Source organism: Poecilia mexicana, unplaced genomic scaffold (genome assembly GCF_051168715.1).
Source record: "Poecilia mexicana isolate PSO_F unplaced genomic scaffold, ASM5116871v1 scaffold_15, whole genome shotgun sequence".
Lineage (NCBI taxonomy): Eukaryota > Metazoa > Chordata > Actinopteri > Cyprinodontiformes > Poeciliidae > Poecilia > Poecilia mexicana.
The window spans coordinates 6672317-6697229 of NW_028263384.1; the positions used below are offsets into that span (position 1 = coordinate 6672317).

General features: G+C 41.1%; 2 protein-coding genes across 3 annotated transcripts; both read left to right on the top strand.

The window, feature by feature from the left end:
- The first annotated feature begins 1069 nt into the window (after positions 1-1069).
- Positions 1070-12194, top strand: LOC106916538 (ras-related protein ORAB-1). The gene is made up of 6 exons (XM_014984896.2): positions 1070-1587; positions 5040-5112; positions 5211-5306; positions 8310-8405; positions 9579-9710; positions 11252-12194. The coding sequence occupies exons 1-6, from the start codon at positions 1574-1576 to the stop codon at positions 11450-11452; spliced, it is 612 nt and encodes a 203-aa protein (XP_014840382.1). The 5' UTR covers positions 1070-1573; the 3' UTR covers positions 11453-12194.
- Positions 12195-15076: 2882 nt separating this feature from the next.
- hells (helicase, lymphoid specific) lies at positions 15077-23536 on the top strand. 2 transcript variants are annotated; one of them, XM_014984894.2, is made up of 23 exons: positions 15077-15468; positions 16486-16586; positions 16695-16810; positions 16918-17040; positions 17131-17172; positions 17253-17280; positions 17364-17428; positions 17523-17564; positions 18131-18361; positions 18460-18642; positions 18733-18876; positions 18962-19158; positions 19244-19337; positions 19415-19576; positions 19656-19798; positions 20548-20695; positions 20783-20866; positions 21023-21142; positions 21974-22090; positions 22229-22388; positions 22466-22562; positions 23106-23182; positions 23290-23536. In XM_014984894.2, exons 1-23 carry the CDS (start codon positions 15461-15463, stop codon positions 23370-23372), a joined length of 2565 nt encoding a protein of 854 aa, XP_014840380.2. In that variant the 5' UTR covers positions 15077-15460; the 3' UTR covers positions 23373-23536. The 2 variants fall into 2 exon arrangements, with proteins under 2 accessions (XP_014840380.2, XP_014840381.2); XM_014984895.2 differs by having other exon boundaries at positions 18134-18361.
- Positions 23537-24913: the final 1377 nt, after the last annotated feature.

The window sequence follows — 24913 nt, forward strand, 5'->3', positions numbered from 1 at the left end:
AGTTCAGGAACTTTTAATCAGATTTATTTTAGTCAGATGTTGGGGGCAGGAGGAATGTTTTTAGGTAATGAGTTGCAGAACTGCTGTTGATACTGTTGTACTTTCTTCTACCAACAAGACATAACAGTGGGCATGCTGACCTGCTATATGCGGTAGGTACATATAAATGCAGACACACACCCTCCTCCATATAGTTATATCCACATACCTACACTTGTACATGTCTACACATATATGCATACTTGTACATACATATTTGCACTCATAAGACTGGGATGCATTTTTTTGACCTTCAATAATTTGTTTTTTTCTACTTTCATTAAAAATATTGCATATTCATTCATGAGCAGGTAAAAAGAAACAGTTCCATGTCACTTTGGATGGTATTTTTTGTATGTACTTTAGTTATTTTTGAGATAATCAGTCTGTCTAAAACATTTAAGTAAGGGGGATGGGGGGAAACATTTTCTCTGCTCTGTCCAACTTATCTAAATAACACAAATGGAACTACGAGAGTCGGTACAAGTGTGTTAATGAACTTTTACAGTTTTTTCTCAGTCGCCTTGGTGCATTTCTCAAATCATTTTCAACATTTTAAGTTCATTTCTCAAAACAATTCGTACAAACAGCAGAACACCATGGATTACCTGCAACACCCAGTTTCTTTCTCCTTGGTTTATCTCTCAAAATTAAACGTGTACATCTGTCATTGACATCTGTCAATACAACGGTGTACACTTTTAAATAGAGACTCGTATAATACATTTTGGTCTACATAACAAAAGCAATTGAAAATGTAGGAAAAGGCAAAAAAAAGTGCTTCATCACTCGATGAAAAGCATTTGCAACTTGGAAAAAGCTTTTTTGATGTGCATAAGTGGCAACATGATTTTGAAGATTGAACAAGGAGTTTTGAGAATTTCAATTTTGTTCGCACCAAGGCGATGTGAGAAAAACTGTAATAAAAGCAGATGTTTCGACGAAACCACGGAAACACATAAAAGGACCGTCAGTCACTGTGACTAGATGTCAGTGGAGTTTGACCGAGGGGTGAACTCTTTTGAGTTTTCTCCTTATAATCCTATTCCATTTTTATCAGGTGTGAACATTAGCACCGACAGCTTGTCGAGGTTTTTTAGGTTGAAGTCCATGGCCGGAAGTAGTGTAAGATGTGTAGTTTGACTCAGCTCTGCCACGTTTCACTAAATGATGTAATCTCTTCGGTTAGGGCTCGACAGTTCCCTGCTGCAGTAGCCGCATACTAACCAGCCAGTTTGTGACACATCTACCACCAGCCGCCTGTTCGTTCAGCCGTTTTATTAAACAACGACCGACGCGTCTGTTCAACCCAACTGAAGCCTAACCACGCATTTTGTGGTGTTATTTCCCCCTTCCGTCCTAGCAGCTGGCTGATGTTAGCCGTTTCCTGGTTGAAGTTGCAGCCATTTTGGATTTTTACTGAGAAAACAGGCAGCCGGGTCGCGCTTCGGGGAGCGGTACAAGCTGGTCGTCGTCCCCGTTTTTCCTCAAGACAGCCCTGCTTATCTGCGGACGGTGACACTACGAGTCGACAATGAATCCCGAATAGTAAGTATCCCGAGTTAAAATGCTGAGGACTGCTAGTTAAGGTTAGCTCTGTGCTAACAAGTCAGCACTGGAAAATATGTGAAGAGCGGAGTGAACGTGGAACATCAGCTGACTTGTGGCCTTCATGTACACCTGTGTGCATACAGAACATTGCACTGCTTTATGTAACATTGTGTCGGCTATCCACTAATGGCTTATTAAGCAGCTGTTGGGCGACGGCTGGTGGGCTTCACTGACAGCTGTGTTGGCTGGCCAGATTTCACTCTTAAGTTGTAAATACGGGACAAAGGTGCCATATTGAAGAGTTAGCTTGAACGTTAACTCCTGTTGGCTGGACGGCTGGTCTCACAAGCTTAAAAGATCCGGCTATCATCTACGGATTTTATAAAGTTGAAATAAAAAGCTTGTTAGGAAGTTAGCAACCAATTTGGTGCTTCTGACTCGACTACAAAGGGCATAAGCAGCTGCTTTTGGTGAATCTGGGCCAACTTTGATCAGGTCTACCTCAAAATCTAGAACAGTTATTACGATCAAACCTGACTTGGACTGATTCTCATGATTCTTAGAAACAAAGCTTGTGATTTCTAAAACTGTTTTTTGTTCTATTTGTGAAATCTTAATTATTCATCAGTAAGTCGTCTAGAAATGGGTATTGACTTATTTTCCATTGATTCCTTCCGATCAACCAGTCACTGAAACTGTGGGATTTTTATTTCTCTTTTTCATTAAACAGATCAAAACCAAGAACTTCCACCAATTTGTGGTGTTTACTAGCACCAGTTAGCAGCAAGTACTCTACTGCACTTGTGTGAGTTTAGTAAAACTGTGGTTAAAGATACAGTTTTGATGGATAATAAAAAGAATTACTTCCTTTTCATTGTAGTTTTCTCTTTCCTGAGAAGGAAAACTGGAAATCGAAAAAGAAAAAAAAAAAGATCAGTGAATGTCTTGTGAAAACCCAAATAACCATTTTAATGTTTTCCCAACAAGGCAGGATTGAAAACCTACTTATTCTGGTCAAACTGGGCCAGGCTGTATTTCTGCTTACAGATTCTTTAAATTATATGTTTAAACTGTGTTTTTTTTATTATTATCATTATTCTGATCAATGAGTCTTCTTTAAAATCCACAGCACTTGGACCAGTCCAACCTGTACTGAATTACTATTGAACTAATGTGCCATTCTTTCAAGAAACTCCCAATTATTGTCGAATAATCCAGTACAGGTTCAACCAGTCTGTTTTGGAATTTGAACCAGGTTAGAACAAATGTTGTCCAAATTCCTCATAATGATAATAACTTCAAACAAAGTGCTGAACAAGAAGATAAAATATAAGCAGTAGAATAGCTTTTTACTGTAGTGCTGAATCAGAAGCCAACTTCTGGTTGTTGTTCTAGATGCCTAAGCTAGTTGTGGATGGATGATGATTATTACAGTGTATCAATGTGAAGCAGCTAAGCAGGTTTGCAGCAGGAGTTGTCCATTGTTTATGTCAGGATAACAGTTTTTTTTTAAAGCTGGTTCTGGTGTTGTAAATGACTCAGTTTTCAGTCATATGCTCTAACAGCTCTCCACAGCCTCTCAGTCATGTGTGGGTCACATGTCACAGGACGGGCCCTGGATTTCCTCACAGCAGTGTTGAGTAATCAGGCAGTTGAGCTTCCTGTCTCTTTAGGTTTCCATTCATAAAAGTGGAACGGAGAAGTTTGGGAACAATCTGATCTTGGATGTGATCCAAGATTGTTCTATAGCTTGTTTACGTCGGCTCCCTGTTCCACTCAGTTAAATATTCCTCAGACATGATTCGGGAAGTTTAGATTAGTTGAAGAACTGAGATTCAGCTGAGAACAATAAAACAAGAAAGCACAGCTTTTCTTCATTCGGCTGGTTTTGGTCTGCATGTTCCTAAACTCCTAAACTCCTATATGAAAAACCATTGTTCCCAGTGAGACGCCTAATGAAGAGGGAATGACTGGGATTCTTTACAATGACACTGGAGAGTGGATCCTCTTTGGGAAGATGAGATATTACTCAGACGGATGGGGGCATATTGTTTTCATTTCTCTCCAGCTGCTCAGTAAAACAAAGTAATGAAACTAACAGGTTAAACAGTTGCCATAAAGTAATTATTAGGAAAGAGCAGTTTCCTGTGGTTACTGCTAGAAGAGCAGGAGTTGGTTTAGACTTGACTGTTGGCTGTCTGCCACCTTGTTGCAGGGTGTTCCTCACCAAATGGGCTAATCTGGGTATAATAACAGCAGGCCCTGCCCTATGCCTTAGTTGGCAAGGTAGAAATTCAGAATTTGTCATGACAACTTTGCTTTTAACCCATATTTTTCTTCTAACTTCTGAGATAAGATTGGAAATCTGTGATGGGTTCATCTTTAGCTTTACCATGTAGGTCATTAAAAGTCCATCCCAAGGACTTTTACTGTCCTGCAGGACATTTTCAAGTGTCTTATTGACATATTATAACATACCTCACATTGCATCCAAACAGTCCTTTGAGATTGCAAGCTTTCCCCACAGGGCTAAGCCCGGTGGTTGCGGCGCTCGGCAGTCATTCATCCAGCGGCCTGCCATGTTTTTGAGTTAAACAATGCTTAAAGTTGACAGACATTTTGAAAATATCACTTGATAATTATGTGTTATTGGAAGATTAATATCTGAACACCAACAATAAAGTCTTAAAAAATCCAAACATTTCAAAAGAAACCAAATAAATAAACAATACTTAGCCTGGTGGGGGCACAAGTAAAGCCTGGTGGCCCGCCAGGCTTGTAATACACTGGGGGAAACCCTGGATTGTGATAGTGCCCATGTTAATGTTGCAACACAGATTACAGTTTGCTACATTGTGCCATCCTATATCACCGTTTCCAGCCTACAGACTGAGGAACTGAACTTGCGTTCTTTGAGTCAGCATAAAAAGTTCAGGGATGCATCCTGTGAGCAGCACTGATCCATAGTCAGCAGCACAGGTTGTATCAGTAACCAGGCTTTGGAAAGTACCCCCTTCATTTGCTTGATACTTTGGGAATAGTTGACACAACTGTTACATGATCCCAGTAAACAGGGGCTGCAGTCCCTGTTGCAACATATGACCAATGTGTGCTGCTTCTGTCTTCTTGGCCCTCCCAAGATTTTTCTGTTGACTTCACGGGTCCAGTCACATGATCAGGGACCAGTCAGCCTTACCGAACTTCCTCTGGAGATGTGCTAGAGCTCCCTACAGTTTCACTGCCATGAATGTTATGTTTCCCGGTAAAAGTAAAATCCAGTCTCAACTGGAGTTTACTCTGCAAACTCATAGAAACAAAACGGTTGATCTGAGAGATCAAGAAGAACCCGGGCATCTAGAATCATTCCTTTGTGGCTGCCGTTAACTGTGAATAATGTGTAACTTGCTTAGTTAGCACTTCTAACCATGTTTTTATCCCCTCCTTCACAGTGACTATTTATTCAAACTGCTCCTGATTGGTGACTCTGGTGTTGGAAAGTCTTGCCTTCTTCTCCGGTTTGCGGTGAGTTTTCCAGAAAAGCACATTCAGAACATGGAAGGAAGTGAACAGGATATGTGAACCGTCTGACCAGCTCTTTTTCTCTTTCTCTCTCCCTCTAGGATGACACATACACAGAAAGTTACATTAGCACTATTGGTGTGGACTTCAAAATACGAACCATAGAACTTGATGGAAAGACCATTAAACTTCAGATTGTAAGCATCCCACAGGTTCTTTCTAGTTTGTAGATTTTTCTTGGTGAATATCTGTTGTTCATTATTTAATTTGTATTGCTGGAAGCAGTTATGATGTGTTTTCACACCTGATAGCCCCGGTAGACTGCGATTGGGGGCAAAGTTGCAACATTTGTTAAATTTTCAGCTGCTGCAGTTCTTTTTCACACTGTTGTCAAACAAACTAAACTAATTTAAAAATCGATCCCCTCGCTTATGGTGGCCCTGCACCAACAACCGTTGAAGGTCCCTTCTTCAAGGATACAAACAAAAATGTAGTGGTGTGAGATTTGGTAGTCTCTTCTGTCTTTGGCAAAAGACCATGAGCCATTTCTCCTGTTAGCAATGGCATTTGTTTTGTTTATATTTACCCAGAATGCCCTGCGCTGTAGTCAACTTCCTGCTTTTGGAGCAGTTTCCAGTCCGCTTGGTGTTCACATATTCATTAGAAGCTCACCATGGTCCACTTCAACCGAACACATACCTGGGTTTTGTAGGCAGACCAGGGTTCGCTTTTTTTAGTCCGCATCAGAGTTCGATTATGCATTCACAACTCCCCAACTGAATCGGACTTTCTAGAACTGATTGAACTCGAGTTTGATTAAAGTGGACTAAAGAAATCTGGTGTGAATGCACACTTTTATGCACAGATTGTCAGGAACGTCCCCATGTTTATGCCACACGGTGTTTCCACTATGACCAGTGTACAGTATCTCTATCTCATTACCATTTTCAGGCTTTACTGTCTGTAATCACATTTTGTCCTTTTGGGCCAGCACCTACTCAGAGCTGCTGGATTCTGCTCTCCACGATTAGAAGGATTTTCCACTAGTAAACCATTACATGGTTTTTTTGGAACCCACTTCACTCGCATGCATAGTGAGTCTGGCTGAAACATGATGTCAGAAGTGGGGTTGTAGCGATACAGTAATCTCACTATACGATACAATACATAATATTCTGCTCACAGTAAGGTATAAATTTGATACATTTTTAAGATTTTCTGAAAGATTTTAGAGGGACAGAGTGATTTTGGTGGCATTTTGTGACTGTTCCTTAGACTTGGATTGAGTTAATTGAACTGATGGTGTAATACTGGTGTAATAAATGTTTTTGTTAAACATTTACTTTGTTTAAATGGTAATTGTGTGGCTTTGTGTATTTGGTTATGCAGAAAAGGAACCTTTTTTGTCTTATTCCCTTATATTAGATAATGTAATTTAATTTCATTATTTAATTTGTAACTGGTTGTTTCATTCATACATGTGCAGCTGGGTAAAAATGTCATGTGTGATAGCTGTCATTTAATTCATGTGGATTTGACATAGAACTCAAATTAGAACTTAATGTATTGATACTCGCGGATGAAAAATCTATACTTTCTGAGGGAGAAAAAAAATATTGATAAATATCATAGAACTGATAAAATCGTGCAGCCCTACTCAGAAGACTGTTGGTCACTGATTGGCTAAGAGGTGAATTAACTAGTTGCATCACAAGAGCAACTCTCTTACAATAACTCGAGCTGCCATTCAGAAAAACTCATAATAAAGTGACAATAATCTGACAAAAAAATTCTGTCTGAGTAGAATGTTCAACATGGCTTTATGTCCCTAGCTGTGTCCTGTACAGATCACATAGCGCTCCAGACTCCATGACCACCCAACTGCATGACCATCCCACCCACTTAGACCTCTTACTTAATTGTAATGGAAAAAAAACCTAAGTTAAACTATGTAGAGTTGAGCCGCCTCTGGTTGTAGTGGAAAAGAACCATAAGTGACCAGGCTAACTGCAGTTATCAATGCAAGCTAACATCAGCAATCCATTTCTGTTCTTTCAATGCTTAAAAGCCATGTTCACTTACAGAGGCTGCAGTATTTGTTATCGTAACAGGCTTAGTCAGAAGGGCCGATGGCGTGAAACGACAACCTCACTTCTGTCAGGGTGCCAAATACCAAGTAAGAGCATAGTTGCCTCTATGGTAAAATAGTAAAAATTAAAAAGCATTTTAAAATATAACTTCTTTTTTTTTTTACTCTGAATTGACCAATAATTTCATCTGGCACCCCAAGTCCAAATGTACTGCAGCATACGACGACGCCCGTTTACTTATTTATTTGTTTGTATATTTAATGGTGTGAGCTTGGGCCTGGTCGACGGTGTCTGTTACAGCAGAGGAGCTGCGGCACAATAAAACCAACAAACATAGACTGAGTGTTGGACTTCAAATCCTGCAATTTAAAGCAGAGTCAAGCTTGCTTGTAAAAGCAGAAGGTTGTCAGATAAAATGCAGCAGATTTAAAACTCCCTGTAGAGTTTCTCAGCAGTAAAAACTCATGCAGAACTCTTATTATGTGGATTTTTTAAATTATTATTATTTAATTTCACTGAGATATGCATTTGTGTTGCAGACCATCATTTGTGGTTAGAAAGTTTAATGAAATAAAAAGATCAAAATTAATAAAAATAACATTAAACCACTGAAACTAGATAATGCAGTCAATTCGTGCTTTAGTTTGAAGCAGCTCTAATTGCACTTTAAAAACACACACACACACACATAAATAACCTAGTTAAATTTGCACATATAAAATTTTGATTCATAATTTTCCATATCATTTTCATTCGCTTGGGGACGCCCTGCCTAGGGGTCAGCAGCTGAAAAAGTCAGGTTTAACGCCTGACATATTAAGACTGGTTTGATGTCTGTTTGAATCAGAAACCAATGTATAAGTAAAGAGTAGCAACAATGTCAAACAAGCAAGACCGCCGCTTCAGTTCCAATTTACAGTGGCGAAACCACAAATGATCCGAGGCGGTTTGAAGGACTCAAAGGAAGCTCTGGACAAATGTTACCTAAGTTTATGGCAATCATTTTTATGTTCTTGTATAATTGTGTAGTTTAATGGCTTTGTACATTTTCAAATAAAATCAACAAGTATTTCTGTTCCCAGTGTTCATCTGTTTGTTTTTCTTCAACAGTGGGATACAGCGGGACAGGAGAGGTTTCGTACAATCACATCCAGCTACTACAGAGGTGCTCATGGTATCATTGTAGTCTACGATGTCACAGATCAGGTTGGTCCTGCTTTACACTGACATTTCACTACGTGGATGGATGTAGCTCAAATGGCAGCTACTCCATTTTTGATAGCTGATCTTAACAAGCTAATACATTGTTAATTCTATTGCAATTTAACAATCCTCTATTGCTAAATGGAGGATTGCTGTGAGAAGTCATGTTTTTATTTGTGGAAGTTCCAAAGTTCCTTCTGAAGTCCCAGAGATATTTTCTTGTAAGCACTTATTGGTAACATTGCTTCTTATGATAGACAACGGGTTGATCATAAAACATCCGGATGATGGTTTGTAAAAGTTTTCGTAGCTCTTAAACCAGTTTTCGTTCTGCACCAACCATAAAGCTGAATAGAATTATCAAGCCATCGTAATGTCATCTAAAACTTATCTTGGAAGGGAAAAGAGATGTGGTTTTCAGATATCATTCTATTTTAAAGTGTAACGTGCTTTCATTTTTGTTGAGCCCCGTTCATTGTGATACCATTGAATGCAATCCAGTATAACTGACTCAAATTAAGCACTGAGTGCAACCAACTGGCTCAGAATCCCCTAATTAGTAAGGAGAGTTCACCGGTGAGTGATTTAATCTGAGGCTAATGACACATTTTCTGTCGAGGTTTGTTAGAGCACTGTTTCCTAACCCTGGTCCTCAAGGCACACTGCCCTGCATGTTTTGGATGTTTCCTTGCTTCAGCACAGGTGATTTCAGTTGACAGGTGTTTGCTGAACTGCAATCAGCTGAATTAGGTGTAGAAAAGCAGGGAAACACATAAAACACAATACCAGCCATTGTTGGTAAAAAAAACAAAAGCCATCAGATGTCTTGTTTGCACATTCCCATGGAGAGGCCACCTCCAGTGGTCAGAGGAGACCTAAATAACACTATTAAAGGTGGACAGCTATCACTGCAAACCCAACATAACTTGCCTTCTCTACTGTGAAACAGGGTGGTGGCAGCGTAATGCTGTGCAGTTGTAGTAGAAATCCATCCCCACAGCATCTTGACCATCTTTTAGAACATGGAAGCTGCTCGGACTACAGTCTGTCATTCATATGAGAATGTATTGGGAGCTACCTGGCCTCATGTTGAACTAAAGCAGTTTCTGAGCAGTGTTGAGCTAAACCAGCCTCCACTGCTGGAGTGGCCTAACGTTGATCTGCTTTGTGTCTCAGGAGTCCTTCAACAATGTCAAACAGTGGCTACAGGAGATTGACCGCTATGCCAGTGAAAATGTCAACAAGTTATTGGTTGGGAACAAGTGTGACCTGACAACAAAGAAAGTGGTGGATTATACAACAGCAAAGGTAGGTACCTCAGTACTAGTGCTTCCCAGATCTGCGCATAGATTTGGAAACTTTGTGCAAGAGTTCAAGATGCAGAGCCTCTTAGAGAAGGACGTCTTCCGCTAAACTCGTTTCTGGCTTTATTTATATTTTTGTGGCAAAATGTTGTGTTGACAGAAAATGGTAGCATCTCCAAAATATGTTATGGCACCATTTCAAATCTGAATGACTGTCATGGTTTAGAGCAGGTCAAACATCTGGTTGTTGTTCAGTTAAAACTAAGTGGGCGTCTGGTGTCGTTTTGTTGACCGTCAGCATAAACAGTACTACTGTGGGAGGCCTGACATGCAACGAGTGGCGACATTTCCATCACTTCTGTTCTTCTCAACTGGATAAACGATACCGGAGTGTTGTCAATATGATGTGTTGCCATGAAACCAGAAGTCTGTAAGGTCCTTTGTATTGACCCTATGCAACTGCGTCACTGTAGGGGCCATAATGGATGTCAGAAATGAGGGACGGGTGTAACGCAGAGAGGGAAATTGTTTTCCCAAGTAGTTTTTGCCAGTTTAACCATAAATTATACTTGTTCAAGTGAAGCTAATTTGTCTGTCAATGTAGCGCACTTGGTTGGGGCTCATAGACGGTATTTACATAAGTTTGAAATGGCTTGTTTAGAAACTGACCCATGCTTCCTCTTTGCTCTACCTTCACTGCAAACATGCCAGTCATTATGATTGACTGCTGCTATTGCCACCGTATCTTTCCTCATTAAAAGTTATACAATAAAATGACAAGTTTGGTTTTGTATGTTTATGTCGCCGACCTTGCAGCATCCTACGACCATTTTTAAAGTGAAGTCCACTAAGTAAAAGCGATGTCAGACTACCTGGTGTGTGTTTTTTTTTTTTTTTGACGGGCTTTACAAGAGCTCATTAGATGTTTTGACCTCCGTCATGGCGTGGAGGGCCGAGTTCTGAAGAGCGTAACGTCAGGGTCAGTACTGTCTGACATACAAAATTGAACATACAGAAGGAACAGTGTGATGCAGATGGAATTTAGTCATCCACATGCAGGCTATTGATGTGAATAGAAATGATTGAGTTAGCCAGGAGCTGGAATGTCTAGAAGGAAGCAGCAGAAGAGATAAGTGGTGGAGAAACGGGGAGGCTTCCTGGACTGTCTGGAAAAGGGTGGAGAAGTTTGGAATCTGGTTTACATGTTTGCCAGGTCTCGAATAAGATGGAAATGTCAATAATCCATCAGGTTGTGTTGCTGTAAAAGTTTAAAAAATGGCTGAAAGTTTCCAGAGAGAGCTGTGATCAGCCCCTTTCTCTCCGCCTTGCACGTTATGGGAATGCTGTGCAGAAAGGAAGAGACGAATGGAGAACATTTTCTGTGTTGGACCAGTTTACAGCGAGCCACATGAAGGAGATTTTAATCTACTGTGTTTAGATGTGGAGTCCTTTTTACAACAGCAGATTTCTATTAAATGAAAGCCACCTGTTTCTCTCCTCCTCTCCCGATTTGCCACTTTGCTAAACCCAGCGTTCTGTTTGCAGGAGTTCGCGGACTCTCTGGGAATCCCCTTTTTGGAAACCAGCGCCAAAAACGCCACCAACGTGGAGCAGGCCTTCATGACCATGGCCGCCGAAATCAAGAAGAGGATGGGCCCCGGGGCCACGGCCGGAGGAGGAGAGAAGCCCAACGTGAAGCTGACTCCAGGCACTACTGTTAAGCCTTCATCAGGAGGCTGCTGCTGAGACACGAAGCACCACTCCCCTCTCTTTACTCTGCAGGCCCCTTCCCAAGCTCCACTGTGTCCCACACAAACCCCCACAGCAGACAAGACAGCGAAGTCTCGATTCATGTGTGTGAGAACAAGATGAAGTTTGTACTGTACATACTGTAGCCGCTCTACCAAAACCAACAGAAGAATCTTTCTTGTCTTACTGTCCTGCTGTTGACTAATTAGGTTGATAGGCGATGATTCGACCGACGCCCCTTCTCAGACCGGTCAGAGACTTTCATTCGGCCCTGTGAATACAGCTTCATGAGAACACTGTGTGCATGTGCGTGTGGGTGGGTGTGTGTGTGTGTGTGTTTTCATTCCTGCAGCAGGGTTGGTAAACCAATTGGGTTCATTAAGGTTTCTGTTTCCTTCCTCTCTTTCTGTGATCGTTTCTTGTCTTACTGTCATCTTTTTTTTTTTTTTTCCTCAGCACCTGTCTCTCTGTCCCCATCTGAAGGTGTTTTAATTTTTTTTTCATACCAACTTCTGCTCATCATCATCTCAGCTCTTCTAAAGTCTAGTGCAACATCCGTATATGTACATAAACATTATGTATATATATGTACAATTGAGTTAGCCAGTTCTCTTGTGTCTGACACATTCCTGAATTGGTCTTTATCTCTGCATTCAATTTGTGGCTGAAGACAACTGTAAGTTTCTTGCTCAATATGTAACACTTAAACGGAAAATAAATATTGTACTACCATACTGTACCACATGGGTTGATCTTTTTTTTTTTTTTTCTTTTTCTTGATGCACACATTCATTCTGGACCAATATGGAGTTTACGGGTTTTCCACGTACTAAGGACAACCAGCTGAGTTGTACTTTCACACATTATTCACTATCCCATTAAATAGTTCAGTTATTCGCCCGTTTGTTTATCTGTTTGTCCAGCCTCTTGTTTGTCCACCCATCTCCGAGTCACATCATGTTGCCTTTTTGTTTATCCATCACTTTGTCCATCTGTCTGTCCATCATCGGTTCTTCTGTTTGGTTCATAACCAAACACTGAGTCTGGCTTTTCCACAGGTTCCATATTTAAGGCCTGACCACTGGTAGAAAGCTCAACCATGTGTTAATAGTAAATAATTGATTTATTCACAGAAAGTATATGTTTAAAATGTAGGGTTGCAGCAATAAATTTACCCCAATTTCCTTAATTTTGGGGAATCTGTGATCAGCAAAGGTCTCAAAAAAAAACCTACTTTGTCAATGTCTCGACTTAAGAAACAAATTGGTATCAATCGGGCCCTTTTAAAGATCGAGGATCAGCCGGAAAACTGCAATCGGTGCACCCCTATTTAAAAAGGATGATGATTTGGGGAAATGTATATTTACTCCCCAGACTTGCCTACTCCCTGAGTTACAATGAGATGAACACATTTGGTATGCCATATGTGGATAAGAATGTTAGAACAGTGCTCCATTGTTCAGCACAATAGCCAACCTCAAACTGAGAGTGCTACAGTTTGTTTCCAGTTCAAGAAAAACTCCAGCTTGTTGCTGAACACAGGGTAACATAAGACCGGGGGACTAACATGAGAGCAGGCGGCACAGTCCGGAATATTTATGTGAAATAATACGGGAAAGGGGGAGAAAAACGGTAGTTTAAAAACGGGAGACTTGACAGGTATGTGGAGCAGAAGACACATTGTTAACCAAAAAAAAAAAAGATTTTAAACATATGAAATTAAATGAAGAGGATAAATGAAAGTCATTTTGGACTGAACTGTTGGGTGTTCGGATTTAACCGGTCTTTAGTGACCTCTGCAGGCGTTTAATGGAAACCGCAGCAGCACATCGAAGAAGCTTGTTGGGAGAAATGAGGCTTGACTGAACAAGAATGGAAGCACAGGGGGAACTTCCATGGAAAACATCAAGTACAGACTGAAATACACTCTGCTGGAGGAACAAGGATGGGGCAGCAGAAGAGGGGCTAATGGTCTTTTCTCCCATGAATCGTTCTCATTGTTTCAAAAAGACAGAAAGGAACATTGAAGATGAGCATCACCATGAGGCATGGAGAGCCAAAGAATCCTGATCCTGTCCATGTAGAGTTGTTTCATATCCATAGAAGTGAGCTTCCTTCTATTCTGCCAAATAAGGCTTCCATGAATACAGAGTGCGGTCAAAACATCCCGAAGCAGAGCTGGCACAAGGCGATGCGAGGTAAACGGCTGCTTAGGGCCCCCAAACCACCAGGGGCCTCCCAAAAGAATTAAACTAGCATGATAGAATTTTTTTTTTTTTTTTACATTGAATAATGCAAACTAAATGCTATTACTATATTGTTTTTTTTTTTTACAGATAATAATGATTCTCTTCCTGTTGAAGGCTGCTGCCTCCGTTGAGGAAATTTAAGATATTAAATTTAGTGTTTATCAGTCGATGTTACTTTCAAATAGTTAAAATGAAATGGCACACTTAAATATCATTCTGCCTTCTAAAATCCAAATGTTTTTAATTTTTATCTGTTACTCCTGTAAGGTTGAAATAAATAGTCATAATAGTACTTGTATAATGTATGCTAATTACAAATGATCCTAATGATAGCAGGTATGTTACACTCATAGAGTAGCTTAGGAATTGTAAATCATCTGGTGTGGGTCCCCCAGAAAAAGCTGCCCCAAAATGGCTTGGACCGGCCCGGTCCCACAGGGTCGATTTCTTCCAACAATTAATGAGAAGTCAAGCGCGATACAATGGAAACTGATAAAGTGCATCAGAAATAAATATTTTGGGCCTGTGTTTAGGAATCCCATCCAGGAACTCACAGGACAAGGATTTGCTCCCAGAGGGTGACATCCATGGAAAAGCAGATTTCCATTAATGTCTGGCTAAGCTTTTATTTGGAACATCGCAAATAAAAGCTTATTTATTTATTTAAACACTTTAGTATTATTTTTTCTTCAGTTTATTACAAAAACACAGGTTAAAAACAAATTGAAACAGGTCCAAGCCAAAAACACTCAGTTTATTTCTCAGCCAGCTGCATATGTCCTGGCTTTTTTTCTTATTGTTTCTTACCTTCATCCTTCAGTCTTCATAGAAATAAATCGGTATTACTCCATAGATTTGGCACAGAGCTCTATAACCACAAATTTTACTAACACAAAATAATATTTTCAGAGTTGTCTAGTATTTTGGCATCTTCCTGTCCTGCAAGCATATCAATAAATCATTTTCGACATGATGCTTTCGCGGGAAAACATCTGGCTGGGGTCTTGCATTTTCCAGAAAGAGGGGAGACTCTTATCTCAGGCTACAAAATATTTTACCATTAGATTATATTTTGTCTAAAATTATATGGATGTGAATTAGTGTCTATTAAGTGCATATGCATATTTGTGTTTAATTATATGCAAGTATTGTTTGGTAGACCTCCGACATTATCCACCACGTGAAGTCGTCCTCTTGCCCTGGTTTTAGGGATAATGGTTTGGTCTCAACTGGCGGGAAATGTAGAAGCCCCGCCCTTCCGAATGTTCCACATCTCCACCAAGGGAGACAAGTTTTACAGGAAAACATAATTCCTTGCCTTTCACTATAAAAGCCAATGTCAGTATAACAGCTTGTTCTTCAATGTGGTGGTTTGGGCGAATAATTTTATTTTGAAATGCAGTGAACGGATGCGCAGCAAATGTTTGTCGCTGCATTGTTTGGCGGACGGCATTTCTTTCGGACCAGCGGAGTGTTCGAAACCAGTCAAAGTTTATTTAGCTATTTTTGTGCTTCAGAGTCGCTCTATTTGAGCAAAATTGTACATGTGTATTGTGGAAGCAGGGTTATCTGTAAGATACAGTTAGCTTAACCATTCGGCAGCTTGCGACCTGGACAGCATGGCTGTTTGAATAACCTGTGTATGTAACTACGTTTGCTGGGCAGAAACCGTTCGTAAAGTTGTCTGAAAGCTGAAATTAGCCCTTTTAAAAATATTTTTATATAACCGAGCCGTCTTTCTTCGTCGTGGACAACAATGAGCAGGTAAGTGTATAAAGTGTCGGCGTCTTCTTCAAAGTGTAATTTTTGTTTCTTATACGTTGAAAAGAAATTTACCTACTAATAGTTGTTCATAATTAAAACATGCTTATCGTTCACTGAGTCAGTTAAATGGAAACATCGTCTATTTTAATTCAAGGGTACCAACAGCAAGTTAAATGCATATTCAAACTAAGGAAAATAACATAAAAACACAAGAATAATATACTGTACAGAAAGGGCAAATTTATGATCTAAAAATAGGATACGCTGTTTCAAGAAAAGATGCTACTCTGAAGGATCTTTAATGTACAAAATATGTTTTTGTGCTCAAACAACAAGAGACTATTTAGGAGAAATGAAAAGAAAAAAGATCTGCAGGGATGTGAACACTTATAAAGTTTGTTATAAAGTCTGTCAACGGGAGGAAGGATCTGTGATGACGCTCCTTTGTGCACATAGGATGCAGTAGTGTGTCACTGAAGGAGCTCTGGTTTTATAACAGCTTCATTGTCCCCACCCCAACAGTTATTCTATGCTCACATTGCTGCAGTATTAACAAGGATTGCAATTAACTGTTGCATGCTAGTTTAATCATGGTTGAACATTATGGGCTTTAAAGAATGTAAGTAAGTAAAGTTTATTTCTAAAAACGCTGTCCAGTATCAACTACCTTGGGCCAGTGGCTGAAATTCAGACCTTGTGGTGGTAGATAAGATCAATTTCACATGGAATTATTGTCTGATCAGCCAGAGTTAAGAAAGTTGGTTTATCGGTGCGTGCCGACCTGATACCGATGTTTCCCCCTGGCACAACTCTGCTCTATTAAAAACTTCCAGCACTAAAGGAAATTGGAGTGTGATGGATGTTTTAAACCCAATTTTGATCCAAGAATGACATTATGCATTTGGTTCCACAGAACCATTATGCAGCTGAAAGCCTATATTTACCAAACATTTAACCACTGCATTGTTGAACCTCGCCCCCTCACTCATTACACATCTTGTGTGTTTATCTGTTCAGTATCAAGGAGGAAACTCGAAGTGTGTCCCCTCAGTGCCCCAAACCAGATGAATCTGAGGAGCCCCACGGTACGGCCATGGAGACCGCTGGGGGTCAGGCAGGTAAATCATTGTGTTGTTTTGTGAAATATAAAGTTTGATGGACTCAGCAGGTCGATTTAACTCTGAAGAAATTCACCACCAGAGGATGTTCTGTTTTCCTGTCTCCAGACGGGAGCGTGAAGTCGGAGAACATTCCCGAGGTGGTCATTACCAAGGAAATGGAGGAGGAAGAGAACCAGCTGATGGAGGAAGGGGAGCGAAAAGAGAAGGAAATGATGAAGAAGGTGCATGACTTCCTCCGCAATACAACACATCTGCTGTTACTCTGCATGTGGGTGCTGAGGAGAGTTGAGCAGCTGCTTGAAATTGTTTTAAAAAAAAATGTTTAAAGGCACAGGAATCATTTAAGAGGGACTCGCAGGATGTGCGCTTCAAGAGACTCCAGCATCTGCTCCAGAAGAGCAACATCTACTCTAAATTCCTGCTGACAAAGATGGAGCAGCAGCAGAATGAGGTAACGTGTGTGTGCGCGCGTGTGTGTGTGTGTGTGAAAGTCCTCTATTATTACGATCACTGGATGCTAACGCCTGACTCTGTGTTTCAGGAGAAACTCAAGAAGGAGAGGCTGGAGAAAAAGGCCATGAAGGTGAGCAACTGGCGACTGGGAATATTCAGCTTAGCGGTGACCAAAATATCTCATCCCACACTGTTTGTTTGTTTGTTTAGGCTGGCAGTGGCGCAGAGACCCGGACAGGTGAGCTGATCTTTTGTTCCTTCAGAGACATCATTAGAAGATGTTGAGGATCCCGACTGTCAAATTTGTTCCTGTCCTTCCAGATGCGAAGAAGAAGAAAAGGAGGAGGGATGAAGACTTTAAAATAGCTGATGTTATGACAAAAGAAGTATGTCCATTTTCTTATTCCTTGTTTTGCCCTGTTTTCCTCTTGACTCATCGTCTGCTTCATGTGTTTCTTTCTTTTTCTTCTCGTTTTGCAGGAAATCATGTCTCAAGCGAAGAGATCAAAAGTGGAGAAAGGGGTAAAGCTGCTTTTACTTTGACTGCTCCATCTTCTATGATTCAAACGATATGTATTCAGGCTTTAATCCTACAAAAGCCTAAATACCTACATGGAAAAGACTTCATCAGTCTTTTCCATGACTGGTTAAGGCCAGATCCTTCATGCATCCACGAGTCTTAAATCTGATAAATCAGCCCCCATTTCCTTAAATTTGGGATCTTGTTGATTGGCCGATTCTTACATGCACGGGTCCACTGATTCCAGTTTTCTGGCTGACCACTAAGCTTTAAAAAGCCTGACCTGCCGCTTCTGATTTGAACGTTGGCATTTTTATTCTTTGTCTGAAATGTTGCGAAATGTAGCAAGAAAGTCACTGAGTTGGCAGCAGTGAGGTGACTATTGATAACTGTAAACCTGCAGACATGGTGTCTGTCAGCATCGGCCGATCACTGATCTCCCAAAATTCATGAAACTGGGACATGTCGAACTGTTCTGATGACGTGCAGGAAGACAAAAAACAAAAGAATCTTCTCTCGGCGTTCAGTCTGTGTCCATCAGTTCCATCACCTCACCGCTTTTTTCCAGAAGAATGATGCTCCGGCTCAGAAGAAACTCGACGCCGAGGATATTGAAAAAATGAGCGATTCCAACGAGGAAATCAAGAGCCGGCTGTCGGAGACGGTTCGAGAGAATGCCAAGCATCTCCTGGACCCCGACAGGAAGGTGAACGGGCAGCCCGTCCCCGTCCAGCAGCCCCAGCTGTTCACAGGCGGAGTGATGAGGTGGTACCAGATTGAAGGCGTGGAGTGGCTGAGGGTGAGTGGGGTGCGGGTCCGGATGTGGTGGGGGTGGGTTTGGAATCGCTCCTGGTGCCACGCGGTTACCCAGCAGTCTCTGTTCCCTCTGTGCTTCAGATGCTGTGGGAGAACGGCATCAATGGCATCCTGGCTGACGAGATGGGGCTGGGGAAGACCATCCAGTGCATTGCCCACATCGCTATGATGGTAGAGAAGAAGGTGATGGGCCCCTTCCTGGTGGTGGCTCCTCTCTCCACAGTACCAAACTGGATCAGCGAGTTTAAGCGCTTTGCACCAGAGGTAACGGGACGAACGACGGGAAGCCTCTCTGGGTCAGCTGGTGCCAGACGTAGAGCAGCAGTCTGATCTGTGTTGCGTGTTTTTCCCAAGATATCAGTGATGCTTTATCACGGCACTCCGCCAGAGAGGTCCAAGCTGCTGAAGCAGGTCCGCAGGTCTCAGGGGCCCCTCAACATGTTTCCTGTTGTCATCACTTCCTTCGAGATCTCCATGATTGACAGAAAGTTTCTGCAGGTAAGACCTTCACGCTAGAATCACCTGCTGGATGTTGGAAGCATTAGTGAAGACAGAATTTGAGAATCTCTGCTTTCTGCCTCAGCATCTTCAGTGGAAGTACCTGATAGTGGACGAGGGCCACAGGATCAAGAACCTCAACTGTCGGCTGGTGCGCGAGCTGAAGATGCTGCCCACCGACAACAAGCTGCTGCTGACGGGCACACCGCTGCAGAACAACCTGGCTGAGCTCTGGTCCCTCCTCAACTTCCTCCTCCCAGAGGTCTTCGATGACCTGAAGAGGTGATTATAGATCTGGATGTCTAGAGCTGGGTGTAGAGTTCCTCTCAGCGTGAGCAGCTTGTTTTTCTGTCCTGTTTTTGACCAGCTTTGAGTCCTGGTTTGACATCAACTCCCTTGGTGAGGGTGATGACGTGATAGTGGCAGAACGGGAGCAGAACATCCTGAGCATGCTGCACCAGGTGAGACGGGGAGAGAGAGAAGAAGAGAGAGGCAGAGGAAGGAGCATCCTTCATCGTTTCCATGTTTTCTGTCTCAGATTCTGACTCCATTCCTCCTGAGGAGGCTGAAGACAGATGTGACTCTTGAGGTTCCTCCCAAGAAGGAGATCATAGTGTATGCCCCCCTGACCACCAAGCAGGAGACCCTTTACAGCGCAGTTGTCAACAAGACCATAGAGAAGGTTCTGGGAAAGGAGAAGGTAAGGGCTGCTGACAGCTCTGGATTTCTCCACCGATAAAAGCTTCCAGTGTCAGGAATTCTCTGGTTTTTCCTGTCAGAAAGAGGCTCCTGTGCCGGTGACACCAGATGGCAGACCAAAACGTCGCACCCGTAGGTCGGTGGACTACAGTGAGACGGAGAGCGACACACAGGCGGCCCTGATGAAGTACCTGGAGAGAGTCCGTAAGGAGGCTGAGAACAGGTCAGGAACTGTCTGACAGGGTTTCCCCCAGAGTAATATAAGCCTGGTGGGTCGCCAGGCTTAGCATTACTTATTTATTTAAGTCTTTTTAAAATGTTTACATTTTTTAAGACTTTGTGGTTGGTGTTCAGGTATTTATCTTCCCATCTTTCAGTAATACATAATTATCAAGTGATATTTTAAAATTATTAGTCATGGTTTAATTTGGAATGGAAACTAGAAATATTGGTTGAAGTATGGATGGAAGGGTCACTATGTATCAGTTTGACTTTGTCAAACCATAAACAATGGATGTTGTTTATGGTTTATGATGTTATTATAGAACATATCTAAAACGTCAACATGCACAATGCTACCTGACAGCTACTGACTGCTGATTCTACCAATCCAGGAGCAGCATTTTCCGTGGTGCTGATTGGCTGAACCCCTAAGAGTGGTGATAGGGAAGACTGAGAAAACATTAGATATTAACAATGCCTAAACACCAACTATAGTCTTACAAAAGTCCAAAATAAAAATTATACAATTAAAATAGATGTAACATTTTCACAATTCAGTTATTTCATTCTAATTAAAATGTTGGCAGGCGGCTGTGGTTCCTAACCCGCCGATCTGCCGTACCCTGACAGCAGAAGTTTTTGATGACATCATCAGCTGTTGTCGAGGCGATCTGCAGAATGTTCCAGATTCATTGCGTACAACATAAGCTGAACCTGAGCTCTGGGTTTAATTTCTCTGAACCTCCTCAGCCCCTCGCCACCGGTGCTGGACATTTCCACCCCGCCGGACGCTGACATCACGTTGAAGTTGCAGAACGTGCTGATGGTGCTGAAGAGATGCTGTAACCACCCGTACCTGGTGGAGTACCCCCTGGACCCGGTCACACAGCAGTTTAAGGTGACCTCACTGGGATTTCTCTTGTAGCCCGCAGAGCCGCAGACCAAAGTTTGGAGAGATTAAAGACGGTTTTAACTTTCTCTGCAGATTGATGAGCAGCTGGTTCAGTCCTCAGGAAAGTTTCTCATACTGGACAGGCTACTGCCTGCTCTGAAGATCAGAGGACACAAGGTAGTCATGTTTCTAGAAAACGTCAAATGTCAACAGCTTGTTCTGCCTGTCAGTTCTCCTCCCACGTTGTCCCAGCCTTCTGTGGAGGCAACAGAATCTCATGTTTAGTCTCTGATCTTCATTCAGTTCTGATCGTTGTGCTTGCCCCACTGTTAGGTTCTGATCTTCAGCCAGATGACGTCCATCTTGGATATTCTGATGGACTATTGCTACCTCCGAGATTTCCGATACAGCCGGTTAGATGGCAGCATGCCGTACACCGAAAGAGACGAGAACGTAGGTTTGAAATGATGGAGAACCATTGATTTTATTATTGTTCTATAAGGCAACAAGGTTTCCTCTCGCAGAAACGGAGTGATTTTAGGACTGACTGGAGCTACAATGCAGTGCTTCTCAAAACTATTCACACCCTGTTATTTTTTTATTGTTAATGTGACCGACTTGAATATTTCTAGATAAAACATTTCTCAAATAATACAGTTTTTAAGAAAAGTTGAACCACAGCGCTGTTATTTGTGAAACCTGAATAACACAAATTCTGAATCTTTTTCTTCAGTACATAATTACATGCTTTTTGGGCTAATAAATTTGGCCAGAATTCGGGGCGGGTGATTAAAAAAATCTGATCACAATATGTTTTTGTTTAGATAGAACTGTAATGATATCACAGATGTTATTACAGATTTTATGTGCTTTTTTTATTTGTTCAAACAAGTATGTAACTTGAAAACAAGTTTTTTTTAATATTTATATATAAAACATGCAGTGTGTCAAAGGAAATATAAGCCAGATGTCACTTAGGAGTGCATGTGTGATGAATCTCTGCAGCTCCTCTAGAGTTCCCTCGGTTCTCTAATTAATGCTCTTTGCCCAGAGTGTCGCTTCAGGTTGACGCGTATCTCTTTATTATTTTTAATATCTTGCGACTTCTGTCACTTTGTGTGGATCAGTCTCATGAAATCCCAATAAAATTAAGGTTGCAATGTGGCAGAGAGCTGTGAATTGAATTATGGCATTAAATGGAATGTGTGCTGCTGCTCTCCATCAGGTCTTTTAAAATCAGGCGATGATATTTGCTTTCTAACATGATCTCCTTTTCTCTTCCAGATCCAAAAGTTTTTCAATGACCCAGAGGTGTTCATCTTCCTGCTGAGTACCAGGGCAGGAGGACTTGGAATCAACTTGACCGCAGCTGACACAGTTATCATCTTTGACAGTGATTGGGTAGGTTGGAAGAACGAGCTAAAATCTCTTGTACTCTAGTTTTTTGTCTCCTCATCTTGTTTCCTTTTAATTTGGGAGCAAACCAAAAGGCCAGAACCCACAGGCTGCCTACTGATTCCCTTTCCCTTCCTGCTTTAGAACCCTCAGGTGGACCTGCAGGCTCAGGACCGCTGCCACCGCATCGGACAAACCAAACCCGTGGTGGTGTACCGGCTAGTGACGGCCAACACCATCGACCAGAGGATTCTGGAGCGAGCGACGGCCAAGAGGAAGCTGGAACAGATGGTTATTCACAAGAGTAAGCATCGTCACGGATACCTTTCCGCTCATTGCTGACCTTCCCTGACCTCACCTTGGTGCTGCTCTTTTTCACAGAAAAGTTCAAAGGTGGGAAGGCGGAGCTGAATCAAAGCAAGAGCAGCATCGATCTGGACGAGCTGCGGGACCTGCTGCAGGCCAGAGGTCCTGAGAAGTAAGACGACCGCAGCAACGCAACACAACTAGGCCTGTCACTGTAACAAATATTCCTGGATGATAAATTATCCCAGAAGTTATTGCGACAAACAATAATGTTGTTTTGAAACCATTTTCAATTAATAATAACCCAAGAACACATTCTTGCAGATCAATAAACTTCAAATTCTGATTAACATTTTACACTGGAACTGGAAGACATTTTAAATATCCACAAAAAATAAATAAATAAAATAAAATGAATCATGAAGTCTCTGTAAATAAAACTGTCTTTCAAAATAAGAGCTAGACGAGACCAAAGCACCAGACTGAAGACTTTTATCATCCAGTTTTTGGTAGAAAACGAAAAATGATAAATTATGCAGGTGAAAATGACTGAGTTTGTTTTAATTTATCATGCGATTGATTTATTGATTATTGTGACAGGCCTAAGTGCAACGCAGCATGGCATGGCGCAACACAGTGCAGCGTCCGGCATGCAGTCACTACAACAAGTAGCTCTTTAACCTGGGAAACCTTGGTGTGTGTTTGTTCAAATTAGGGAGGTGAAATCCTCAAAGGGAAAGGTGATCAGTGACAAGGATCTGGAGATCCTGCTGGATCGCAGCGACTTGCTGGGTGAGGATCAACCTCGCTGTGGTTTTCAGGATAAATTTCTGCACACCTCCTGACATCTACATCAGACACAGACCTGTTTTTTTTTAACCGTAACTTGTCGTTTCCAGGTAACGGGAGGAGCATGAAGGAGAAAGTGGGAGTCTTCAGAGTGATCGACGCCAAAGAGTCATCAGAGATCACACTGACCTGAGGGCCATTCGACGTCGAGGGCGCTGCCACTTTGACAAAGACCACCACGACATTCTCAGATGATCTGGAAGCTGCTGTTTTGTTCTGTCGAGTTGCTGTAAGAATGCTTGTCAGTAAAATGTTATAAAGAGATTGTGATATTAAAAATGTAAGGGGACATTTAAAGGAATTCTCTCATGTTTGTTTTTGTTTGTTCCATTTTCATGTTGTGACCCTGTTGGTGATCCCTAATGTGGAAATTTAACAAAAGCAGAAAGTACCTGCTTCCCCACCGTCAATAATCAGCCACATGGTAACCAGATGCTGCAGGGTCAGAGGTCAATGGTCAAAGGGTGTCCCTTGGATCAGAATGATTCCAATGATTCAATCTAGTGGTTCAGTGAAAGAAATTAGAATATCTTGGAAAAAGTGAAATATTTCTATTGTTCATTCATTATTTGTATGTGTGTGTGTGTGTATATATATATATAAATATATATCAGTGATTCTTGAGAATAGGGACAAAACAGGTCCTATGGATAAAGCATGAAATTTGAATAAAATATACACAAAATATATTTTTTTCAAATATCTAACTAAACTAACCTGGGTCATGTGAGCACAACAATGTATATTTTTCTTTTTTTTGCTGAATATTTTTTTATTTTAAACATTGTAGTCGGTGGATGATGCCTGTAAAAGCCCTTGTCCAGGAGCAGAACTCAATACATTCTTATAGTTTAAAACAATTAAAGAAATACTAAAATTATATATTATGACAATTAAGTATAAGTAGTCATATAAATAATTATAAAAGTATCGATAAATTGAATTAAAAATAATTTTTAGATATTTTCCAACTCTGTTGAAATTTGTCCTTAGTTTTTGTCAACACCGTCAGAAATTAAAAGAATGTAAAAAAAATCAGGCATTATTGGGGGGCACCAGAACTTCTGAGGACCCCATGACGTTGTCTTTTCTCTTCCTTTGCTAGGAGGGCTAGTTAGCTCCGGTTAGCTTAAGTTATTCTTTAGTTTTTTCTTCTGTTTTATTCCTAAGTTGTTTGTCACAACCATGATGTGTCAACTCCATAACTGACAATTTACAAAACTTTGATGAAATTTTGCGAAATAAAAGCTTAATTTTGGTATAATGTAAAGATTTCATGGACCTGACGAGCTACAATATGGCCTCCTTCAGAATAACATCATATAAATTGAGGTAGTTTGGCATTTCGTCAACTCCGTCAGATGTCAACTCCGTCAGAGTTTTTCTGACTCTTTCAGTGAAATTGTTGTCAAATCTCACTTAATTGTGCAACTAATTCATTTTAATGTATTTTACATGAATTGCATTACTTCACATGTACCAAGTTTTTCATTTTACTCACTAGTTTGTCACCACCTTCAGTTCTGTGTCAACTCCGTCATGCACTGTCAACTCCATCAGATGGACTTTTTCTTGTTTTTTGTTTTAAATAATATTTATTTTATTTCTTGAGAAGCATTTGTCTGTAAATTGAGTAAAAATATCACTAATGGGGTATTTTAAAAATCATTTTAG